The sequence below is a fragment of the Heterocephalus glaber genome, unplaced genomic scaffold (genome assembly GCF_053883595.1).
Source record: "Heterocephalus glaber isolate CG9 unplaced genomic scaffold, H.glaber_assembly_v1.0 deba00000546, whole genome shotgun sequence".
In the NCBI taxonomy this organism is placed as follows: Eukaryota; Metazoa; Chordata; class Mammalia; order Rodentia; family Bathyergidae; genus Heterocephalus; species Heterocephalus glaber.
Genome location: NW_028258147.1, coordinates 31,055,225 through 31,077,895, shown reverse-complemented (window position 1 = coordinate 31,077,895; position 22,671 = coordinate 31,055,225). Strand labels below are relative to the sequence as shown.

Here is a 22,671-nt window from a genome sequence, read left to right as displayed (position 1 = left end):
GAGGGATCATCATCTCCCATCAGAACCTGGACTATCTTCAGGGGAAAGGCAGCTGGAACCTGCAATAGAAACTTGCACAGTTCAACCCTGCAGGAGGACAGGGAGCTCAGCATGGGACGTGCAGTCAGAAATCTGCCTGAATCTCACAGGTCTGTGACTGGCTTACTGAGACTCATTGACTTATAACTGCACAATGCTGCCCAGATTGGCTATTGTGACAGCAGAGACATACCTTTAAGGAGGCCCTTCATTTCAATTTTTTGTTATTTCCAAAATTACCAGTATTTTTTTGTTCTTATTTTTAATTTTTTTTCTTTTTTCTACTCTTTGAAAATTTTTCTTTTTCTTTTTTCCTTCTTTTCTGTTTTCTGTCCCTCTCTCTCTGCCTTGCTCCTTTGCTTTCCCACATTGTTCTTCATCTCCCTTTGTGTTCCTGTTCTGGCCCTAATTTGTATTTCTTCTTTTTTTTTTCTTTTCTTCTCTTTCCTTCTCTCGCCTGTGTCCTCTGACCTCACTGCTAACCTTCCCCTATTCTTCTACCTAACTATCCCTCCCTCCTCAACTCCAACTCCCCATCCCAAAGGGTAAAGTTGCTATATTGAAGAGTTTATTCACTATAAACATATGTTGGGTTGGTCCTTGATTTTAATTTAATTCACACAGTTAAAGGTGATAGATTAATAACTACCACAAATTGTTATTTTCTAAGAGGTACTTGATACTATTGTGTTGCTGATTGTATCACTTGGGCTAAGGTGTTGTGATTGATCTAAGCAGTTATCCTTCCTGGTATAATGAAAATGAGATAGCCTCAGAGCCATTAGAGACCCAAAACCTAAAGACCAGCTGTATCTGGAAGATACCACTGAAAACCAATCATTCCATAAGGGTTCTAAATACATCAACAAGCATACTTACAGTAAGCAACATCAAAGTATCAACCCAGAAACTAAACCAAGGACAGTTCCAAAAACAAAAATGAGAAGACATTTAAGTAAGGCACAAACTCAGACTTTCACCCCACAAAAGGCAAATTCTGGGGGAAACAAGGTGGAAAAAATCTGATAATCAACCACCTGGACACCCTGAACTGATAGCACAGGAAGTAACAAAACAGATGAATGAGGCTGTAGAAAAATTCAAAACACATAATCTCCCAGATAACTACAGACATGGTAAGCAGAACGAAAGACATGATTAAAGGCTCTAGAACAGAAACATTAAAAAAAATAGATGAGCTCAGAACCATGCTGGAGGGCATGAATGCCCAGCATAAAAAAGACACGGAAACCATGATCACTCAACATAAGAAAGAAATGGAATCCATGAAACAGATTCAAACAGATATTCAGGAGTTTAAAAACTCCATTGAAAGCATGCAGAGCAGATTGAGTGAATGTGAAGATAGAATATCAGTTATAGAAGACAGGATTGTGGTAAAGCAACATGAAAACAGAGATTTCTTAAAAATAGTAAGGGACCACGAGAAATCAATCCAGCAGCTGCTAGATGATGCAAAGAAGAATAATATAAGACTGATAGGAGTCCACAAAAAAACAAGAGAAAGTACAATTGACATAAAAAACTGTTCACAGAAGTAATAATAGAAAACTTCCCAGACAGAGGTGGAGAATTGGACATACAGATAAGTGAGGCATATAGAACTGCAACTAGCCATGATCAAAAAATATCTACACCTAGACATATAATAGTCAAGATCCCAGAAACCCAACAGAAGAACAAAATCCTACAGGCAGTTAGAGAAAAGAAACAAATCACCTACAAAGGAAAGCCCATCAGAATCATGGCAGATTTCTCAACACAAACCCTCAAATCAAGGAGAGCCTGGAGTGAAGTATTTCAAGCCCTAAAAGAAAATAACTTCCAACCTAGACTGTTGTATCCTGCAAAATTATCTTTCAAAATCGATGGGGAAATTAGATACTTCCATGACAAAGAACACCTGAGAAATTTCATGAACACCAAGCCAGCACTCCAAACAATTTTAAGCAATGTCCTAGAAAAAGTCAATGAATGTCACAACCCCATGAGGGCCAACAGAGTGAAGCCCCTAGGCAAGGTAAGAAATTAAAGGGAAAGGGGGAAAAATTCGAAATAAAAGAGCTAACAATAGTAAAACATCATGACATGGATGAGTCAATATCTACCAATTATAACCATCAATGTTAATGACCTCAATTCACCAATCAAAAGAAATACACTAACAGAATAAGAAGCAAAATCCAGCAATACACTGTATTCCAGAAACATACCTAACTCAAAAGGAAATTCATAGACTGAAAGTGAAAGGATGGAACACAGTTCTCCACAGGAACCCAGAAAAAAGCAGTCATAGCAATCTTATTTGTAGACAAAGTAGATTGCAAACCAAAACTACTTCACAGAGACAGAGATAGTCACTACATCCTTGTGAAGGGAACAATCCAAGAGGAAGAGATGACAATCCTAAATATATATGCACCAAATATGAATTCCCCCAACTATGCAAAACAAATATTAATGGACATGAAAAACCAAATAAGCACTAACACAATTGTAGTGGGGGACCTCAGTACCCCACTATCACAAATAGACAGATCATCTAGACAAAAAATTAACAACATAATTTAGAACTGCAACAAGCTATTGAACAAATGGACCTAATAGATGCTCAGAGAGTGTTCCCCCCACAAAATCAGAATACACATTCTTTTCGGCTGCACACGGGTCATTCTCCAAAATAGACCACATGCTAGTTCATAGGACATGTCTAAGTAATTGTAAAAGAATTGAAGTTACCCTGTGTATATTATCAGGCCATGGTGTAAAAAAATTGGAGATCAATAATGTAAGAAACCGCAAAACTCCCACAAACACATGGAAATTGAATAATACCCTCCTGAACAACCAATGGGTGACAGAGGAAATTAAAGAAGAAATTAGACAGTTTCTACAAGTAAATGATAATGCCAGTACAACATACAGGAATCTATGGGCCACAATGAAAGCAGTTCTACTCAGGAAATTCATAGCAGTGAATGCCCATATTAGGAAAACAGAACTCAGATAAATAACCTAATGCAGAACCTCAAGCTCCTAGAAAAAGAAGAGCATAACAAACCCAAAGCTCATACAAGAGAGGAAATTATAAAGATCAGAGCAGAAATCAATGCAATGGAGACTAAGAGAATGATACAAAAAAATTAATGAATCAAAGAGTTGGTTTTTGAGAGAATAAATAAAATCAATAAACCTTTAGCCAACCTTATCAAAAAAAGGAAAGTAAAGGCTCAGATTCATGCAATTAAGAACAAAAAAGGTGAAGTCACAAGAGACCCAGCAGAAATCCAGAGGATCATCAGTACATACTTCGAGAACCTGTACTCTAATAAAATGGAAAACACAGAAAAAATGGGCAGATTCCTAGATACATATGAATTGCCAAAGTTAAATGAAGAAGATAAAGAAATTCTAAATACCCCAATAACAATTAGTGAAACTGAAAATGTAATAAAAAAATCTATGAACAAACTAAAGCCCTGGTCCTGATGGCTTCACTGCCGAATTCTACAAGATATTTAAATAAGAACTATCACCATTACTCTTTAAACTCATCAAGGAAATTGAAAGGGAAGTAAGGCTTCCAATTCATTCCTGGAAGCAAGTGATACTTTGATTCCAAACCAGGGAAAGACCCGACCCAAAAAGAGAACTACAGACCAATATCCCTAATGAACATAGATGCAGAAATCCTCAACAAGATGTTGGCAAACAGAGTACAGAGGGTCATCAAGAAGATCATACACAGTGACCAAGTCTTATTTATCCCAGTGATGCAAGGATGATTCAACATCCATAAATCAATAAATGTAATACACTATATTAACAGAGTCAAGAACAAGAAACATAGGATCATCTTAATAGATGCAGAAAAGGCATTCAACAAAATGGAACACCCATTGATAATAAAAACCCTGCAGAAAATTGGAATAGAAGGTCTTTATCTCACCCTGATTAAGGCTATTTATGAAAAACCAATAGCCAACATCATACTAAATGGTCAGAAACTGAAAACTTTCATGCTACAATCAGGAAGAAGACAAGGATGCCCACTTTCACCACTTCTGTTCAATATAGTTCTGGAAGCATTAGCTACAGCAATTAGAAAAGAGAAGGAAATAAAAAAATTAGGATAGGAAGAAGTTTAAATGTCATTATTTGCTGATGATATGATACTTTACATAGAAGACCCAAAAAACTTGGCCAAAAGACTTCTAGACTTAATTGACAAGATTCAGTAGAGTAGCTGGATATAAGAGCAACACTTAAAAAACAATAGCCTTTTTATACACAAATAGACTCACTGAGAGAGAAGGTAGGGAAACAATTCCTTTTACAATAGCATCCAAAGAAATGAAATATCTAGGAATCAGTCTAACAAAGGAAGCAAATGACCTCTACACTGAAAACTACAGCAGTCTGAAAAAGGGAATGGAGGAGGATATAAGATAATGGAAAGACATCCCTTGTTCCTGGGTAGGAAGAACAATATAGTGAAAATGGCCATATTTCCAAAACTACTATATAGATTTAATGCAATGCTGATTGAAATTCCAACAATGTACTTCATAGAACTAGAGGAAATAATCCAAAAATTCATTTGGAACTAGACGAGACCAAAAATAGCAAAAGCAATTCTAGGTGACAGAGACATGGCTGGGACTATTTCAATCCCCAACTTGAAACTATACTACAAACCACTGTGATGAAAACAGTATGGTAATGGCAAAGCAACAGACCCAAGGATCAGTGGAATACATGAGAAGTTCCAGAAACAACTCCAGACATACTCAGCTTGTGTTGGAAAAACTGGATTTCACCTGCCAAAGATTAAAACTAGACCCATACCTATTGCCGTGCACTAAACTAAGATTGAAGTGTATTAAAGATCTAAATATTAAGACAGAAACACTAAACTTGCTGGAAGATAAGTTAGGTAAAACTCTTAAAAACATTGGCATAGGAAAAGACTTCATGAACAAAACCTCAGTAGCACAGGAACTAGCACAAAGAATCGATAACTGCGATCTCATCTTATTAAAAAGCTTCTGCGGCTCCCCTGCCGCCATCCCAAGCTCCTAGGGCAGAGAAGCTGAGCCAATCCCAGAACCCGGAAGGAAGCTCCCCCGCCGCCATCCCAAGCTCCTAGTTCAGAGAAGGTGAGCTACGCAGGCACCGGAAGCACCCCTACCCCCCATGGAAATGAGAAGATGCATAAACAAGCCTCAAAAACAGACTTCTGGATCATCTACAGCAACCCCAAAGGGAAACAAGATGGAACAATCTGATACTCAACCACCTGGACTCCCTGAACTGGCAACAAAAGAGGATCTGGGAAAAATGAAATCAAAAATAATTACTCAGATAACAGGAAAGGTTTTGCTCGTGGTGCAAGACATATAAATCTAGAGAGGACACAGATAAAAAAATAGAGGATCTGAGGAACATGATGGAATCTCAACATAGGAAACAAATGGAATCCATAAAACAAATGCAAACAGATTTCCAGGAGATTAAAAACTCCATCGAAAGTCTGCACAGCAGAATGAACCAATGTGAGGATAGAATTTCAGATATAGACGAAAAGATTGCAATTAGTGACCAGGAAAAGAAAAATTGCTTTAAAATTGTAAAGGAACACGAGAAATCAATCCAGCAGCTGCTAGACGATGCAAAGAAGAATAACATAAGACTGATTGGAGTCAATGAAGAAAGAGGAGACAGTGCAGATGACATAAAAAACACTGTTCACACAAGTGATGGCAGAAAACTTCCCGAGCAGGGGAAAAGAACTTGTCATACAGATACATGAGGCATATAGGACTCCAGCTAGCCTTGATCAAAAAAAATCTACACACAGGCATATAATAGTTAGGATTCCAGAAATCCAACAGAAGAACAAAATTCTACAAGCAGTGAGAGAAAAGAAACAAATCACATACAAAGGAAAGCCCATCAGAATCACAGCAGACTTCTCCATGCAAACCCTCAAGGCAAGAAGAGCTTGGAATGATGTGTTTCAAGCCCTAAAGGAAAACAGCCTCCAACCCAGATTGATGAACCCTGAAAAACTATCTTTCAAAATTGATGGACAAATAAGATACTTTCATGATAAAGAGCACCTCAGGAACTTCATGAATATCAAACCGGCACTCCAAAAAATTTTAGACAATACCCTAGGAAAAGGCAGTGAGGATCACAACCCCAGGAAACCCAGCAGAATGAATCCATTTGGGCGTGACAAATTAAACGCAAAGGGGGAGAATCCAACAAAAAGAAAAAGTCATGACAAGGCTTTTAAAACTTTTAACTGCATCTCCCTAATGAGTGTGTAATTCAATCTTGTTATTGTACTGATTAGTATTTTTTTGATTCTAGAGTTGCACACCTTTCCTTGTGCTGTACTGGCTATTTATCATCTTCTTATGTCTACATTTTAATTGGGTTGTCCATTAATGAGCTCTAAGAATTCTTTATATATTCTGGTCATAGGTTATATGCATTGTAAATATGGTCTGTTTAAGGACTTTTCATTTTAATGATGTCATTAATGATGTTCTAAATTTTGGTGGAATCTCATTTATCAGTTTTTTTCTTTTATACATCATGTCTTTTGTATCCTAGGTAGTTCTTGCTTACCCTGAATTCATAAACATTTTCACTTATAATTTCTTCTTAAAGTTTTATACTTTTAGGCTTTCATATTTAGGTTCATAGATCCCTTCAAGTTATTTTCATGTATGGAAATAAATGGTTGAGGTTAATTTTTTATATACGGATACCAGGTGTTCAGTGTCATTTGCTGAAAACACTATCTCTTCCTCAGCTCTTGAATTGAGTTTATATTCTATAAAATGCTAATGTTAAATAATCTTTCAAAACTCAGTGGACCATATATGTGTGGTTCTATTTCTAGATTCTCTGTTTTATTCAAATGATCTCTATGTCTTTCCTTCCACCAACACTGCCTTGATTACTGTAGCTTTAGAAGAAGTCTTAAAATTAGGTACTAAACGCCTTCCAACACTGTTTTTGTTTTTGTTTTTTTTAACTTTTCTAGATCCTTTGTACTGCTGCATAACTTTTAAATTTCAATACCCAATTCTTCATTTATAGCAAGTATACACAGTCCTGAATTTTTATATATACCTTGTGTTTTCTAATCCTCCTAAATACAAGTACAAGTTCTAGGGGCTCCTAGAGATTTCTTCATATTTTCTCTGTAGATGATCATTTCATCTACATATAAAGATTTTGCTTCTACTTTGCCAATCCTATCCTAATTGTGTCATTTTATTGCCAGACTATTTTGGTGGGGCCTAGGTTTCAAAGTTTAATGGACAGATAAAGAGTAAGCATATCTGCCCTTGTTCCCCACCTTAAGGAGAAAGCATTGTGTCTTCTCCATTCGTATAAGGCATTCTTGCTGGAAGTATGGAGTACATGTCTTTAATCTGTTGAGAAGGTTCTGCTCTATTTCTGCTCTCCTGATAGCTTTTACCATGAGCAGCTGTAGAATTTAGTCCAATACTTTTTCTCCAACTAGTGACAGGATCATATTTCTTTTTCCTTTCCTCTGTTAAAATGATGACTTGGGGAGGGTGGATCTTCCAATGCTGAACCAACACTGCCATCCCTATAATAAAACCACATTCTACATACTGCCAGATCTGACTTCTAATAGTTTATTTTGTTAAACAATTTCTATCTATGTTCATACTTTTTTCTTCTATTATCTTTATCAAGTTTTAGGATTAGCACAATGTTGAGTTCCTAAAATGAGGAGAGAAGTGTTCCTTCTTTTTTCTGCTTTAATTGTTTGACATAATTTATCAGTTAAAATGTATATGAGCCTGCTGTTGTCATATAGGTAGGTTTTCAAGCTAGGAATATACTTTCTTTGATAGGTGCTATTCAAATTTTATATTTCCCCCAGAGTTAGTTTCATTAATTTGTCTTCCAAGTTACTTCTTAGAAGTTGTCAAATTTATTTCAAAACAGATTTTTGAAATATGCTTTTTATATCCTTTTAAATTTTGTAAAATCTGTGGTAATGTCTCCTAGATCTTGATATTGTAATTTAAAAAAATGTATAATTGATACTGTGTAATGGGAAGAAAAGGTGTAAAGGTCCAGGGGAAGTGGGAGGGGTAGGGGAAAGGAAAAAAGGGAAAAGAAAAAATATGAGAAAAGGAAAAAAATGGAAACAAAGTCTTTGCAAATAGGGAAGGGTGGAGGGGCTGAAGGGAGGACAAGGGAAGGGGGAAAAAAAAAGAACCAAGATACTCATGTGAAGTTACAGAATCCCAATGATGAGTGTAACTGTATTTTATATCTAAAATGTACCAGTAAACTTAATGGGAAAAAAATAAAATAAAAAATAAAAAGCTTCTGCACTGCAAGAGAAACCACCAACAGAGCTAAGAGACAACCTACAATGTGGGAAAAACATTTTATCACCTGTACCTTAGACAAAGGACTACTATCCAGAATATATAAAGAACTGAAAAAAATCAGACCCCCCAAATGCAAAAACTCAATTCAAAAATGGTTATCTGAAAGGAACAGATATTTCTCAGACAAAGAAGTAAAAGCAGCAAATAAATATATGAAAAAATGTTCAACATCACTGGTCATTTGAGCGATGCAGTTGAAAACATCTTTGAGATTCCAACTCACCCCAGAGAGAATGGCTGCTCTCAAGAAATCATCCAATAACAAAGACTGGAGGGGGTGGGGGGGAGGGAACCCTTCTCCACTGTTGGTGGGAGTGCAAACTAGTGCAACCACTGTGGAAATCATTATGGATATACCTCAAAGAACTAGGGCTAGAGGTCCCATTTGACCCAGGTATTTCCCTGCTGGGCATCTTCCCTAAAGAATTAAAAGAAACATACCACAGCGATATATGTCCACCCATGTTTATAACAGCACAGTTTGTAATAGTGAAAGCTTGGGAATAGCCGAAGTGCCCATCAACTGGAAAATGGATAAAGAAGATGTGGTTTTTTAATAAAATGGAGTACTACTCAGCCATAAAGAATGAGAAACTAGAGACATTTATAGCTAAGTGGATGCATATTGAGGGCATACTCTTAAGTTCAATAAATAGGACACACGGGTAAATACCAGATCGTTTCTCTAGTGTGAGAAAGTGAAAGTGTAAATAAGGATTAAAATGAATAATTGATAATTTGAAACAGGAAGAAAAGGTCCAAAGGGGTAGGGGTGGTCAGAGGGGAAGGGGAAAGGCAAGAAGGGAAAGGAAAGATAATGAGGGAAAAAAAATGGAAACAAAGTCTATGTAAATAGGGAAGGGTCGAGGGCATAAAGGGTGCACAGGTAATGAGAAACAGAATAAGAACCAAGTTACATGTACAGGTACAAGCACCCAATGATAAATGTAAACGTATTGTATACCTAAAATGTACCAATAAAAGAATTTAAGGAAAAAAATAATAAAGGTCACACTACACAAGTCCAAAATATCAGTTATATTTTTTACTCTCACAACCAATAGCTCAAAACCTAAATTAAAAACTAATATCACTTACTGTAACTTATTCAAGTTGACACTACAATTAACTGTCACAATTAACAAATATCAATTTCCCAGTTTCTTTGAAATTTTCTTTGAAAGTTAAGTTTCCATTTACCATATGACTCACCAATTTCTTTACTAGTTATTTGCCTAAGGGAAATGAAAACATCTACAAAGACTTGCACACAAGTATTTATAGTAATTTAGTGTATAATATCTGAAACTCACCTATATATCTATCAGAAGAATAGATCAACCAAATGTGATATATCCCATACAACAAAATACTTACTCTTCATTGGTTAAAAATGATCAAATTACTGATACTTGGAGCACATGGATAAATCTCCAACCCATTATAATGAGCCAAAGAGGGTAGAACCACTCTTGTGATTTCATTTATATATGAAACTCTAGGAAAGATTCATATGGGCCCAGGATGAAGATGATTTTCTGGAAAAAGGTATGAGGAAATATATTGGATTTGTAGAAATGTTCTGTATCTTCATTGGTATAGTGATTGCCAGTTTACATATTTGTCACTTTTAAAATAGATGTCTTACTGTGTACAAATTATATCTGAATAAGATGAAAAGTTTTAGTATTAAAAAGTCTGTACTTGGGCTGGGGATCTAGCTCAGTGGTTTCGCCACCTGCCTCGCAAGCGAAAGGACCCGAGTTCAATCCCTGGTACCAAAAAAAAAAAGAAAGTAAAAAGCCTATACTTGATTCTCAAAGGAAAATAATTCAAAAGATAATGAATACCCATGCATATTTTCAAAGCTAAGCTTTGTTTCAGAATATTCTAAAAAGACAGTTATAAACATCTAAGTGTAAGAATTTTGATCTTTAGTGTATTTGTGCAGAAAATGGTGGTCTGTGTCACTTAAAATTGATTGAATACAGCTCCTTAAAGGAAACCATCAATTAAGTACAGAAGCAAGAATAAATTAAGAGTCACATTCAAAATAATGTTAAGTGATACTTAGAAACTATATTTTCAGGCATATTTTTTGTGATTTTAGAAAAAGAGAATAATTAGGCATCGTGGCTCACTCTGTAATCCCAGCACTTGGGAGGCTGAGACAGGAGAATTGTTGTGAGTTCAAGACCAGCCTGGGCTACACAGTGTGTTCAAGACCAGCCTGAACGACATAGCAAGACTCTGTCCTCCACCCCCCAAAATTAGAATGATATATTAATATGAAACCATGAATATTAGTGAATATTTACTGCTTGAGCAAAACATGTTTTGAGCAGAAAGTGTCATAAATGTTGCTTGTAATAAGTAAATATTTTCCTTTCCCCCCATAGGAATTATTATTAACAGTTCCCTTTATTCCTTTATTTCTTGGACTACACTCTTTCTTCTACCATCATTTCCCTCAAAAGAACTTCTTCTAAAAACAAAAAATATATTAGTTCTGTTTCCCTTTCCTATCAGCAAAGTTTTAGGAACTTAACAGAAAATTGTTTCATTCCATTTTTTAGAGTATCAAAGATTTATAAAGTACATAGTGATACCTTGTGCCAAAAAACCAAAAAGAATGGATTTCATCTTTATGGCTTTTCCCAAAGTGTTAATCTTTAATGTTCCCCCTTTCCCTCTCCATGTGCTGTCTGTAAATATCCCTTCCATTACTAACTTTTCCTCCCACCGAGGTACGCCACTTAAAGTACATGGGTGATACTACTTTTTAGGGGGCTTGGTAGATCTGCTAAAATGTCAAGTGTGGTTACTTTTCTTAGCCCTCCTTTTGGTTGGAGAGTCATAACTATAGTAGTCTTCCTTAACCTTTCTACAGATTTGTTATTGGGAGAGAAAAACCAGGACAAGTGAGTGAGGTTGCGCAGCTGATAAGTCAGACCCTGGAGCAAGAGAGGCGCCAGAGGGAGTTGATGGAGCAGCACTACGCCCAGTACGATGCGGATGATGATGAGGTGGGGGACAGAGCTGTGTGCTGCATTTCTTCTCATGATGTTGTCTCCTACTATTGCATAAGCGTGCGGTAGGATCTTTGCAGTTTCTGAAGGAGAATGTGTCTACAGTGAGCTAAAAATTCATCCTCACAGAACAAAAATACCATTTGCAGAAACTATGAATCAAGTCATGGGAATCCTATTTACAGTATGAAAACTGTGGAAACAAATGAGTCTTATCTTTTACCATACCATTATATAGAAATTTATAGAGACAAAAAGGGGTAAAAACACTAAAATGTGAGTGCTGGTTACTTTTATTCCTAGAATTAGGTGGGTTTTTTCTCTGTGCTTTCTATTTTTTTCTATCTTTTCCAGATGTTCTATAGTAGTATGTAATGCTTTTTCAATAAATAAATAAATAAATAATAAAAACAGTAAACATTTTAAGTGAAAATACACACCCTTACATACACAAGATTGCTGATGGTTTCCAGAGTGCCCCCAAAGTTCTTTGGATCTGCTCACTATTATTTGTCTAACATAATGCAGAGCAAAGCTTTTCCACTAGCACATGTTCCATGGAATAGATACATATTGCAATAATTTTCCTTCCACTTTCTGTAGAAAATCAAGTAAATGAGTAGATTGCTAGCTCCCAAGTGAAAATGGCTCTCTAGCACCCTTATGTTCTGTAATGTAGTACAGATGCTGGTCTATTTCTAATGTCAGTGCCAGTGTACACTGATAAAATAGGACAGCATACTGCATGCTAAACACATTCAAACATGCGGGTGTTTCATATTGGCATGTCAAAAGATCCATCAACAATTTAGTTGTAGTACTTTATAGCTAGTAAATATTTGAATAAAACAAGTATTCTTTATGTCAGCTGATGTAAACAGTAAAATTTTGTATGTTTAGCCTCTGCTCACCTGAATATATTATTTTTCCAGAACTTTTTTATTTTTTAGTCAGAACAGAGAGAAGATTAATAAGTGGACATTTAAATATTTTTCCTTTGTGTTTATTCTCAGATGTTTTAGCACAAATGTATACTGTTTTATGTTTATAGGATAAAGTGGATGTATCCTCTGTTTATTATAATGGAAAATTAGAAGTGGTATATCAATTAACTTTTGATTAGACACTCTTTATAAGAATATCCTCTTGGAATTTTATTAATTTACTTTTTCACTTGCAGAGTCCATTTCAAATGGAAAGTTTTTTTAAATTGCACTGATGGCTACATATGAAAATATGTTAGTTTGGATTCTAAAATTACAATGCTGATTTCTCAAATATTTGAACTTGGTTCTTACCTAGTTTACAATTCTCTGCTCCAATGTTTTGTGTTTTATTAGAGATGTTGATTTGCTTTGGCTGCACCCCTACTGTAGGATTATAGAATTATTCTCTGCAGGTTTGGTTTTTGCCTCTTCACCCTCCGAGATGAAGATTTTTACACCCAAGATTCAGGGGAGTATGGTGACATCAAATGGTGGAAGGAGAGGAGGCTAATATTTCTTGTCTTGGTGCCTCTGTATCCTTGCCTTTAAGTATAGGGATGGGGACAGATCGCTGAAACTCTTCTAGTGTCTGTCATTCCATAAGTATAATGCAAGACATCAAGTCTAACAAAGAAAGAGAGAAGGTAAAATAACCTGTCTTAAAAGCTCCCCGGGTGAAGCTTTTAGGCCACATATCACATCTTCCTCTGGTTATTTTGCAGAATTAATCACATGTATCACCAGAAGTTTGCAACCCAAGCAGCTGATGCTCGTCTGAGAGTGTGTGTGTGTGTGTGTGTGTATCTTTGGAATATGTGCTAGATAGAAGTTATATATTTGATATAGTGAATAAATGTTAAAAAGAATATTTTTATTCCACATTCATACTTAAAAACATACTGTATACCAATTGGAAGATTGCTAATGAGTTTGTTTGCCTATTTTTTACACAGGAAGTAGTTAATTGTCACCTGATGAGCTATTTTTATGGGTAGAGGTATAACTAAATAGTGCCAGACATTGTGAGAGAAGATACCCTTCCTACATGGTCTCACTTAATCTTTAAAGCAACAAATATTAAGAATATATGTTTTTCTAGCAGTACAGAAGCTTCAGCTGAGGTTTTCCTTCGAGTTGTAGTACCAGTAATTGGCAGTTAGAATTAGAATAGAATAGAATCTTCCTGGCTCCAAACCTGGACTCTGCCTTGTTTTTGAATAGAGTGTAACAGAACACTCTTGATGGATCACTGAGCAACAAAAGATGTTAAGAGGATTCCTGTTTTGAGGAATGAGTTTTCTTTTAATACTTAGGTTCTGTGGTTCTTTTGTTCAGTAGTTTTAGTAATAAGAAAATTGAATATATGGGAATTACTTTACTCTAGGCAGCAAATCATAAGCATCATCTTCATAGAGTTTAAAAGAAGAATAATTGAGTATAGAAATGTTTGAAAACTTAGAATTCACTTCTGTGATAAACATTCTCTTTTTTAGAGGTTATAGAAGTCAGATGCTTGCTGTTATTCCAAGTAACTCTTACTTTACTGAAAATGCTAGTCTTTTTCTTTGTATTTCTCTGACATATCCTGACTTTTTCCCCTCTTTCTTGTCTGTTGCACTGTGCCTTACTTAAATATGCCCTAGTAAAACTAGCTCCTAACTTTCTTTCCATAGGAGAGATGAAAGCTGTACTTATAATGAAAATTAACTCTGACGTTAAGACTTTCATTGTTACTACTTAACTCAGTTTTTTACTAATGTTATCAAATATTAAATTCACTGGTTTTGAATGTTACATTCCTACTTTCTACTTACTTTCTTTCACTCTTAACAGAAAATAAAACATCCAATAGGTGAAAGAACTGAGGAAAACCAATATTGGATAGTCAGTAGATTAATTGTCCTTAAATAATTGATGTGATTTCATGTAATTTACCACTTTATTGGTATATTTTTTAACATAGGCCCTAAATGTGTATAATCAGTCACTTCAGTTTTTACTTTTCTCATTTTATAGAATCATCTTGTGATTCCAGAGTTAAAATTGCTTTTATCTGATAACATCCCCTGTGAAAGCCCCTGCTCTGATCCAAGAAAATTTCTACTTAGATACAGAGTTACCAAGTCCATCTGGCTAATTGCCAGAGCCATCTCTTAGATTCATATTATTTGCTGACACCAAGCTTCTGTTGTTGACCAAACCGTCCAAGGTTGATTCCAACTTGGAACTTGTCACATTGACAAAAAGGTATTGCTTGCTTGAATTGGCTACATGGAAAACATCACAATGTGAGGATTATATTCTGAAATTTTAAAGTATATTGGTTCTGTATAAAAAAGAACAGATAGAGTGAAAATAGTTTAGGAATAACATCCTAGTTTGTATTTTTCTTAATGGTGTATTATTTATGCTTATATATATCTGTTTTACTTTAGAAAACAAGTAATACTTTGATAGCATTTGAAATGTATAGATAATCCTCAAACTATTTAAGGTTCTATTGTTTACTCCAAATATTTAAAATAGAAGAGTTTAAAATAAGCAAAAAGCCGGTTCCATTTTGATTTTATATATTTCTATTTCTGTTTACTCACTGTTAAACATTCAGATCTAAAAAATAAAGAATAAAAAATGGCTCTGACCCAAAGGCTGAAGAGTAAAAGGGAGTAAGTACCCTATAAGGAAGAGGGACATGAAAATGTAAACCAGTGAAAAATTGTAAATATATATCTGAGTGTATCTGTGATTGATTGCATTTCTGGATTTAATATAATTACTGTTTATTTGGTTTTTTCTTTTTCTTTTTTAAAAATTTGAAAGGTAACCATGGAGGATTTCAATAAACCACTCAGACAGTCAGCACTGTGCCATGAAATTATGGGGGTATGATAAATTTTTCAACTAGAATTTAATTTTTAATAACAGCTAATCTCCTGTATTAACTCAACTATCAACATTTAATATCATTTTAGTAGTGAGATGATGTAACTCTGGCATATGTTCTGTGTAGTGTTTTTGTCTTTTATGGGTATCTTTCTATCAAATAATGTTATACAATTTAAAGTGCTGTGGCTTCACGTTGGAAATACAATCTGAACAGGTTGGTACTGTATGCGTTTTATGAATTAGGAAACATATGGTCATTAAAATTAAAATGAGTAATATTGCATGTACTTTCAAAATTTGGTTTCTCCAAATTTTTTTAAACTAAAATATTTATTGCATTGTAAAGTCTTCTATTTCAGATGGCATTTCAAAGTTTCGTTAGGCAGTAATTCATAATAAGTTTAAATATCACTTCAGAAACTGAAGCCCCCTCTCTTAAAACATGTCATTCTTTTATAATTTGTATTCATTATTGGAAATTAACAATATTACAACAGGATTGTTGCTGTAGAATCTTTAAAAATATGAGATAAAATTGAAAGCAGGTATTTACCTAAATATGCATTTTTTATTGCTTGAGTAGTGGCAGAAATATTAATGGGAGCTATGGTTTACATAAGAATGTGATTTTTAGGCTGGGGTTTTGGCTCAGTGGTGCCGCTGCCTGCCTTGCAAGTGCAAGGTCCTGAGCTTGGTCTCTGGTACCAAAAAAAAAAAAAAGAATGTAATTTTTATGTGAAAAGCATTAAGAGGATAACATTAAATTTGACTCATCTGTTTGCTATTCCTAGTAGAAAATAGATTGTGTCAGGAAGGGGTTGCAGTTATTATGGATGGTATTCTAATACTGTGGATTTAATAACAAAGTATATTTTATATTGTATGTATAACATGGAGAAACTGAAAGTAGGATATTTTTTAACCAAGGTACAGATGGTGTGTGTTACAGCAAGCACTAAAACTTCAGTGTCTTTCTGTCCTTTACCTGGACACTGTTCTCTGGGTGGGGCAGGGAGTGGGATATTCTTTAACTGTTTCTGTCAACCATTTTAGAACACTGTGGCTGAATTGCAAGGAGTATCTGGCAACTGCAATAACAGTAACAACAATTTCCTTAAGGTTTGGTGTTTTGTTTTGTTTTTTGATAGAAAATAATTTTTGTCTGTATCTTCCCGCTTCATGTTTAAAATTAAATATTCTGTGTGTCTTATTAACTCTCTGCCCTGAAGAGCTTCTCTAGACCTTTGTGTTTTGTGTGTGGAGCAATAATTTTAAAATAATGATTTGAACAAAGGTTTAATTCTGAATCATGGCACATACATTAGGTATAGGTTCTGCTGTTTGGACTCACTTCCTAACATTTAACCATGAATGTTTTTAACCCCTAACATTTAAAATATTTTGTGATTCAAATTAAAGGGAAAAAATGATATCCAGCATAGCAGCTATATGCGGTTTTAATAATACAGGGTACATAGTGATTTATATTGTTTTGAAATCCAGTGTTTTTTAAAGGATTTTCCAATAGAAAGTTCTTTCTTTTTTCCAAACACTAAATGCATGTATCTTTAAATTGTACTATTTATTTATTTGCATGATTTACAGGGTAGACATCCCAAAATGTATGAGGAAGTATTCTATTTTAAATGAATAATCTCATAGAGATAATGGTGCTTAAATGGAGGTCTGATGTGTTTAAGAGGCCAACCAGCTGATGGTGATAAAAGCAGCCTGAAGAATAAGAAAATTGAAATGTTTTAATAATTGTTCACACACTCCAATTTTAATGGATATTTAAAATTATTAAATTGTAATTGTGTCCTTTGGTTTGTGTTTCTCAAATTTATGAATATAATCCTCATCGAAACGTACAATCCCAGGGTTCTTAGAAAACATTTTGTTGCTTGATGTATCTCTCCATGCTTGCTGTGACCTCAGCAAACTGCATACACACTGGATGCACATACACATACACACACACTGGCCCTGAGGGTGGACATGGTCTTCTTGAACGGTCCACTGGAAGAATATTCTCTGTATATGGAAGTATTACTATTATTTGTAACACTGAACATAGATAAGGAAATGATAGGGTCAAGGGAAATAGAATTAATAGAGGAATCTTCAACCCAAACAATGTCATTTTTTGTAGCACATTTTCTTTGTATAATTTTTTTTAAATTATGCAGCCCTTTTGAGTATGTTTTCTTGCTTTTTTCCAGCTGCCACACTGTGATATTATTTTTTCATGGCTACATGTAAAATGAGAAAACTATCAGCTTCTTTCAGGACATTAAATTCCTCTGAAAGCATAGACTTTGACTTCCCTGGAAACCATGCTGAAACAATACTATATTATACTATGAACTATGAAATTTATGGTAGTATTAAACAGATAACATAGAAACAACACAAATGACAATCTTTTTCTAACTTTAAAAACATTTTATTTTTTAAAAATTAAGTTTGATATGAATCTTTACCAAAAAGATCTGGAATGCTAATAGTCACAGAAAGAGATGGCCCCACTAGTTTGGCAAGCCAGCTTACCTTCCCATAGGGCATCAGGATCCCCTGCTTTACCCTGGCTTTGCTCCTCCTGTTTTCTCCACCTTGAATCATATTAGCTTTAATCATATTAGCTTTTCAGGACTCTGTTTAGGTTTCAGCCCCACAAAGCCTTCTTGGGCCTTCTCATCTGAGCTAGGGGCCTTTTGTTTTTTTAAAGCATCAGTAACACAGGGTCTCTCATCATTATTTACACGAAAGTTTCCCCCATTCACCTATAATCTGTCCAATGACAGGTATTAAATGCTGTTTGATTTTTAACACATACAGTAATGAGCACAGCACTGGGAAAATTAGAGGAAGCAAAGAAATTGAACCAAATTAAATTACACAAAGGCGGTTAAGTTAAAAATTGGAGAGCAGAGTCAAATGAGAATGAAGTTTGCTCGAAAATAAGTGATGAGGGAAGAATAGTGTAGAATACAAGAGTAAAAGCAGTGTCAGAGATTGGAGGTAAGGAAAGGACTCAAGGAATAATCTGTACTTGCCCTTGGGTGCTTTATAATTGAGCACTTTCTGTGAGCTTTTGCTGGCTACTTCATTACAAATGTCTTGAGAGACCTTGAATTTGGAAGAATACCCTTTCTCTATCACACTATCCTGAAATCCTCTGTGTGTGAAACTAGAAAAGAAATGAATATGCACATTCCATCCATTTGAAACCTTCAAAATACCAACCTAGTGACTCAGATCGACATCACTTCTCATCCTGAGTAAGCCTCTAATAGTAACAGAAGAGTCAAGATTGACTGAATTGTTTTAAGATCAGTACTGCATAAATGACCTTTTTTCCAGTGAACTAATTTTAAAATAGCCTTCAGTGAGAGAAATACATTTTCATGAGCAATAAAGACCAATGGCAACCTGACCAAGGATTAATGTGTGGAAGCTGCCTTATCATGGGAATTTGTCAGTCTTGATAAAAGCTCCATTCATTATATACTGATACTGATAGTAAGTATGAAAGTATGTATTTCATACTTACTGATAGTATGAAAGTAAGTATTATATACTGATACTGCTATTAAGTATGAAAAACTTATGATTGAGTTCCAAAGTTCTATCTCCTAAAGAAATATTTTTAAAATATTGAGGTAAAATTGACCATGAAATTAATTAAATGTGTAACTTGAAATCTTTTATCACTATGTATTTACATTTTAAAGCTAACTTTAATGAGAGACAATGTATGTACAATGAAATGCACTAATTTTAAGTGTACTTAAGAGTTTGGTCAGTAAGCACTGCTGCATTGAAGATAAAGAACATTTTTGTTACACCAAATAGTTATGTAATGGAACTCTGCAGTCACTCGGTGTGGAGCAGCCACTCAGTCTGCCTTCTGACAGCATAGGTTAATTTTTCCATTCCGGACTGTGGATTGAATAAAATCATAACGTACTTTTTAACATCATGCTTCTTTCACTCATCCTAATTTCTTTATCCTTAATTATTATTATATTCTAACTGGTATTGCTTTGGGTTATGGGAGACAAAGGTAAGAGTATCTTTTATGACCTCCATATAAGAAGTAGTTCCTTAGATGAGACACTTAAGAAAACAAAACCAAAGGATTGAGAAAATTGCATTAAAATTAAGAACTTCCATTTATCAAAAGAATACCTTCAGTGAAAAGATAAATTAGAAGCTGGAAGAAAATGTTTGATAAGCAATTTAAAGAATATTATTTAAGAAGTATTTCTGTGAGCCAAAAGGAAAAGACTATATTTGGGCCATTGACCTGAACAGGCATATCACAGAAGAGACCTCAGTGGTTGATGATGCCCACCTATATTATCAGTCAGGAAGTAGAAATTAAAAATAAAAGTGAAATACTATTTCAAACCCACTAAAGTAATTTTAAGTCTGATATTTTAATTGTCAAGGAAGTTGTGGAGTAAGGACAACTCTTACCCTCTGCAAATAGAAAAATAAATTGGTCCCCAAACTTTGAAAAGCTATTTGGCACTGTTTAATCAATTCAACAATTGTGTTTCTTCCTAGACACTTCAGTAAAACTTTTATATACATGAATCATAACACCTATGTGTTATATTGTCTTATAATGGAAAACAGTTGAACACACCTGATATTCATCAGTAAGCAGATGGGTAAATAGGTGGTGCTGTGTTCCTGTAGTGGTATGATATACAACAGTTGGTGCCGATTTCTGGAGTGTACTATAAAAGCAAATGTCATGAAGAAATACATCTAGCTGGGTATAGGGTGCACCCCTGTAATCCCAGCACTCGGGGCAGCTGAGACAGAAGGATAGTAAGTTTGAGCCCAGCCCTGGGCATCTTAGTGACTTAATGAGATTCTATCTCAAAAAATAAAAGAAGAGATGGGGATGTAGCTCATTATGAAGGCCTTGAGTTTAATCCCCAATACCTAAATGAATGAATGAATGATTGATTCCATTCATATGAAGTTAAAGATCATGGGCCGGGGATTTAGCTCAGTGGCATCATGCCTGCCTTGCAAGCACAAGGTCATGAGTTCGAACCCGGTACCAAAAAAAAAAATCATGATACATTGTTTAGTTTTATAATGATGTAGTAAAATGAAAATTAAAGAACTAAGAATGATAAAACTCAGAGTTACTTCAGAAGGATGAGCTACTGAAATGCAATAAAAGAGCCACATAGAGACTGCGTTGTTCTTTGGCAGTGGTTTTGTTATTATTCATTGTGTTATTGCATTTTTCTTTTATAAATAGTCTTTTTGTAAAGTCGCTGCTTATTCTGCCATGGACAATATCTTGTATTTAGCAGTCGTGGAAGTAAAATGAATATGACGTAATTCTTGCTCTCTGTGGACTTAGAAAATAGCTTATAACCTTGTGTCTCAGATTTGTCTTAACACATTCACATCAGGGTGTAATTTGTCTCATGGCTGAGCTGCTTGAATCACCAGTGGTATATGCATGACTATCCCATCAGGTGGCTTTTTATTAATTTGACTAGTAAAAAGACTGATAAAAATGATTATATTTGTTTGTACCACCAATAATATAAGCCACCTGATGAGACAGTCATGCATGTACCACCAGATATTCAAGTTAGCGAAAACAAATTAATATGAGAATCTCATGATACATCTTTGGAAATACAGATTTCCCCATCCTCAGACCTGTTGGCTTAGAATATATATTGTAGGCTATCCAGGGCTGTGGAAGTTTTTGGAAAGGGGTGGGATGCAATCAGATCTAGGATTATACCGTTTAAAGATGCCAGGGACATTGGAGTAAAGAACTCTGACTCCTGGGTTTGCAAATCCTTCACATGAAGGAATTGCTGCCACAAAGCACAAGATTGTCATGTGAGGAAAGAATTAGAATGTTCTCAGGGCAGAGGATTATATGATTGAGATTATGTATGCAGAAGGATGCCATCAATGACATTTTTGTTGATTTCATTTAGTTTTGGATTTTAAATTCTTTAACTATAATTTCTTGTCCAATTTGATGATCTCTATCATTTTTGCAATCACAATCAATTTCTATGTGACTACACCATATTTTCCAAGATTCAATTAGTTGCGTATTAGAGATTTTTTTTTTTTTTTTGGTATTGAGGATTGAACTTGGGTCCTTGCCTTGCACAGCAGGCGGTGAAACCACTGAGCTAAATCCCCAGCCCCTGTAGTTGTCCTTTCTGAAGATTAAAAATTCAAGGAAATGCAGATCTCATAGTGTCTTCCCACAGTTCTCCTGGCATCAGAATAAGTGCTTCTTTGTTTTCTTGGCCAGTAAAATGAAACTCAAGGAAGACTGCCAGTTTGAAATTGCAGTGTGACATTTGAATTATAGAGATCTACTTTGGCCTGTTGACTATTTAGTTCAGGATCCCAATGGGAAAAAGAAGGTCGTTGGTTCCCTTCGGGTGTAGAATATATTTATCGGAATTCTAAAGACTAGCATTTATCTGTTTGTAAATAGATGACATTAATTAAAAGGAATTGAATTAAAAATACTGACTCATGGAGGAATATATTTTATTCTCAAAAACGCTTGCATTTTGGGGTGGAAATAATATAGTAAGAAATTTAAATAATTATTTTATGAAACAAAACAAAATTTCCTAATCAAATAATAAGACAATAACAATAGTTATTACACTGTGTATTGTTGTCTTCAAACTAGTTTACTCAGAGTATAAGACATAAACTAAAATGATTCTTACAAAAAAACAAACATAACACAAAACTTTGTAATAAGCTAGTAGTATAGAAGAAACCAATTAGTATATGGATTAAATATTTTTAAAACAATGGAATTTGTATTTTGGAGAAGTATTTGAACTTCTCCCTACTTCCTATTTCTCTCCTATTTTGCTTTTTATGTGTGTGTGTGTGTGTGTGTGTGTGTATACATATGTATGCACACTGTTTATCTCATGTAAGAGAAACCATGTGATATCTGAGTTTGTATGTCTGACTTATTTCACTTAACATACTCTCAAGTTACATCCATTTACCTATGAATAGCTCAAGTTTTTCTTGCTTTATGGCAGAGTAGTACTACATTGTGTAGAAACAGCACATTTTCCTTATTCATTCATCTGTTGATGTACATATGCACTGTTCCAAGATCGAGCTGTTATAAATTGTGCTGATCTAAATGTGAGTATGCATGTATCCCTGTAATATGATTTTTAACTCTTTTGGGAGGATACCTAGAATAAT

At 34.8% G+C, this 22,671-nt stretch overlaps 1 protein-coding gene across 36 annotated transcripts in view; it reads left to right on the top strand.

Annotated features, from left to right (window-relative positions):
* Ppp1r9a (protein phosphatase 1 regulatory subunit 9A) overlaps positions 1 to 22,671 on the top strand; it is a 358,246-nt gene that overhangs the window by 249,203 nt on the left and 86,372 nt on the right. For 19 of the 36 annotated variants that reach the window (XM_021242871.2, XM_087204700.1, XM_021242881.2 and 16 more), the window contains 3 exons: positions 11,407 to 11,542; positions 15,352 to 15,414; positions 16,471 to 16,536. In XM_021242871.2, coding sequence (XP_021098530.1) covers positions 11,407 to 11,542; positions 15,352 to 15,414; positions 16,471 to 16,536 — 265 coding nt within the window. The remainder of the gene's footprint in view (positions 1 to 11,406; positions 11,543 to 15,351; positions 15,415 to 16,470; positions 16,537 to 22,671) is intronic. The other 17 variants (XM_087204705.1, XM_087204708.1, XM_087204706.1 and 14 more) reach the window with 3 other exon arrangements.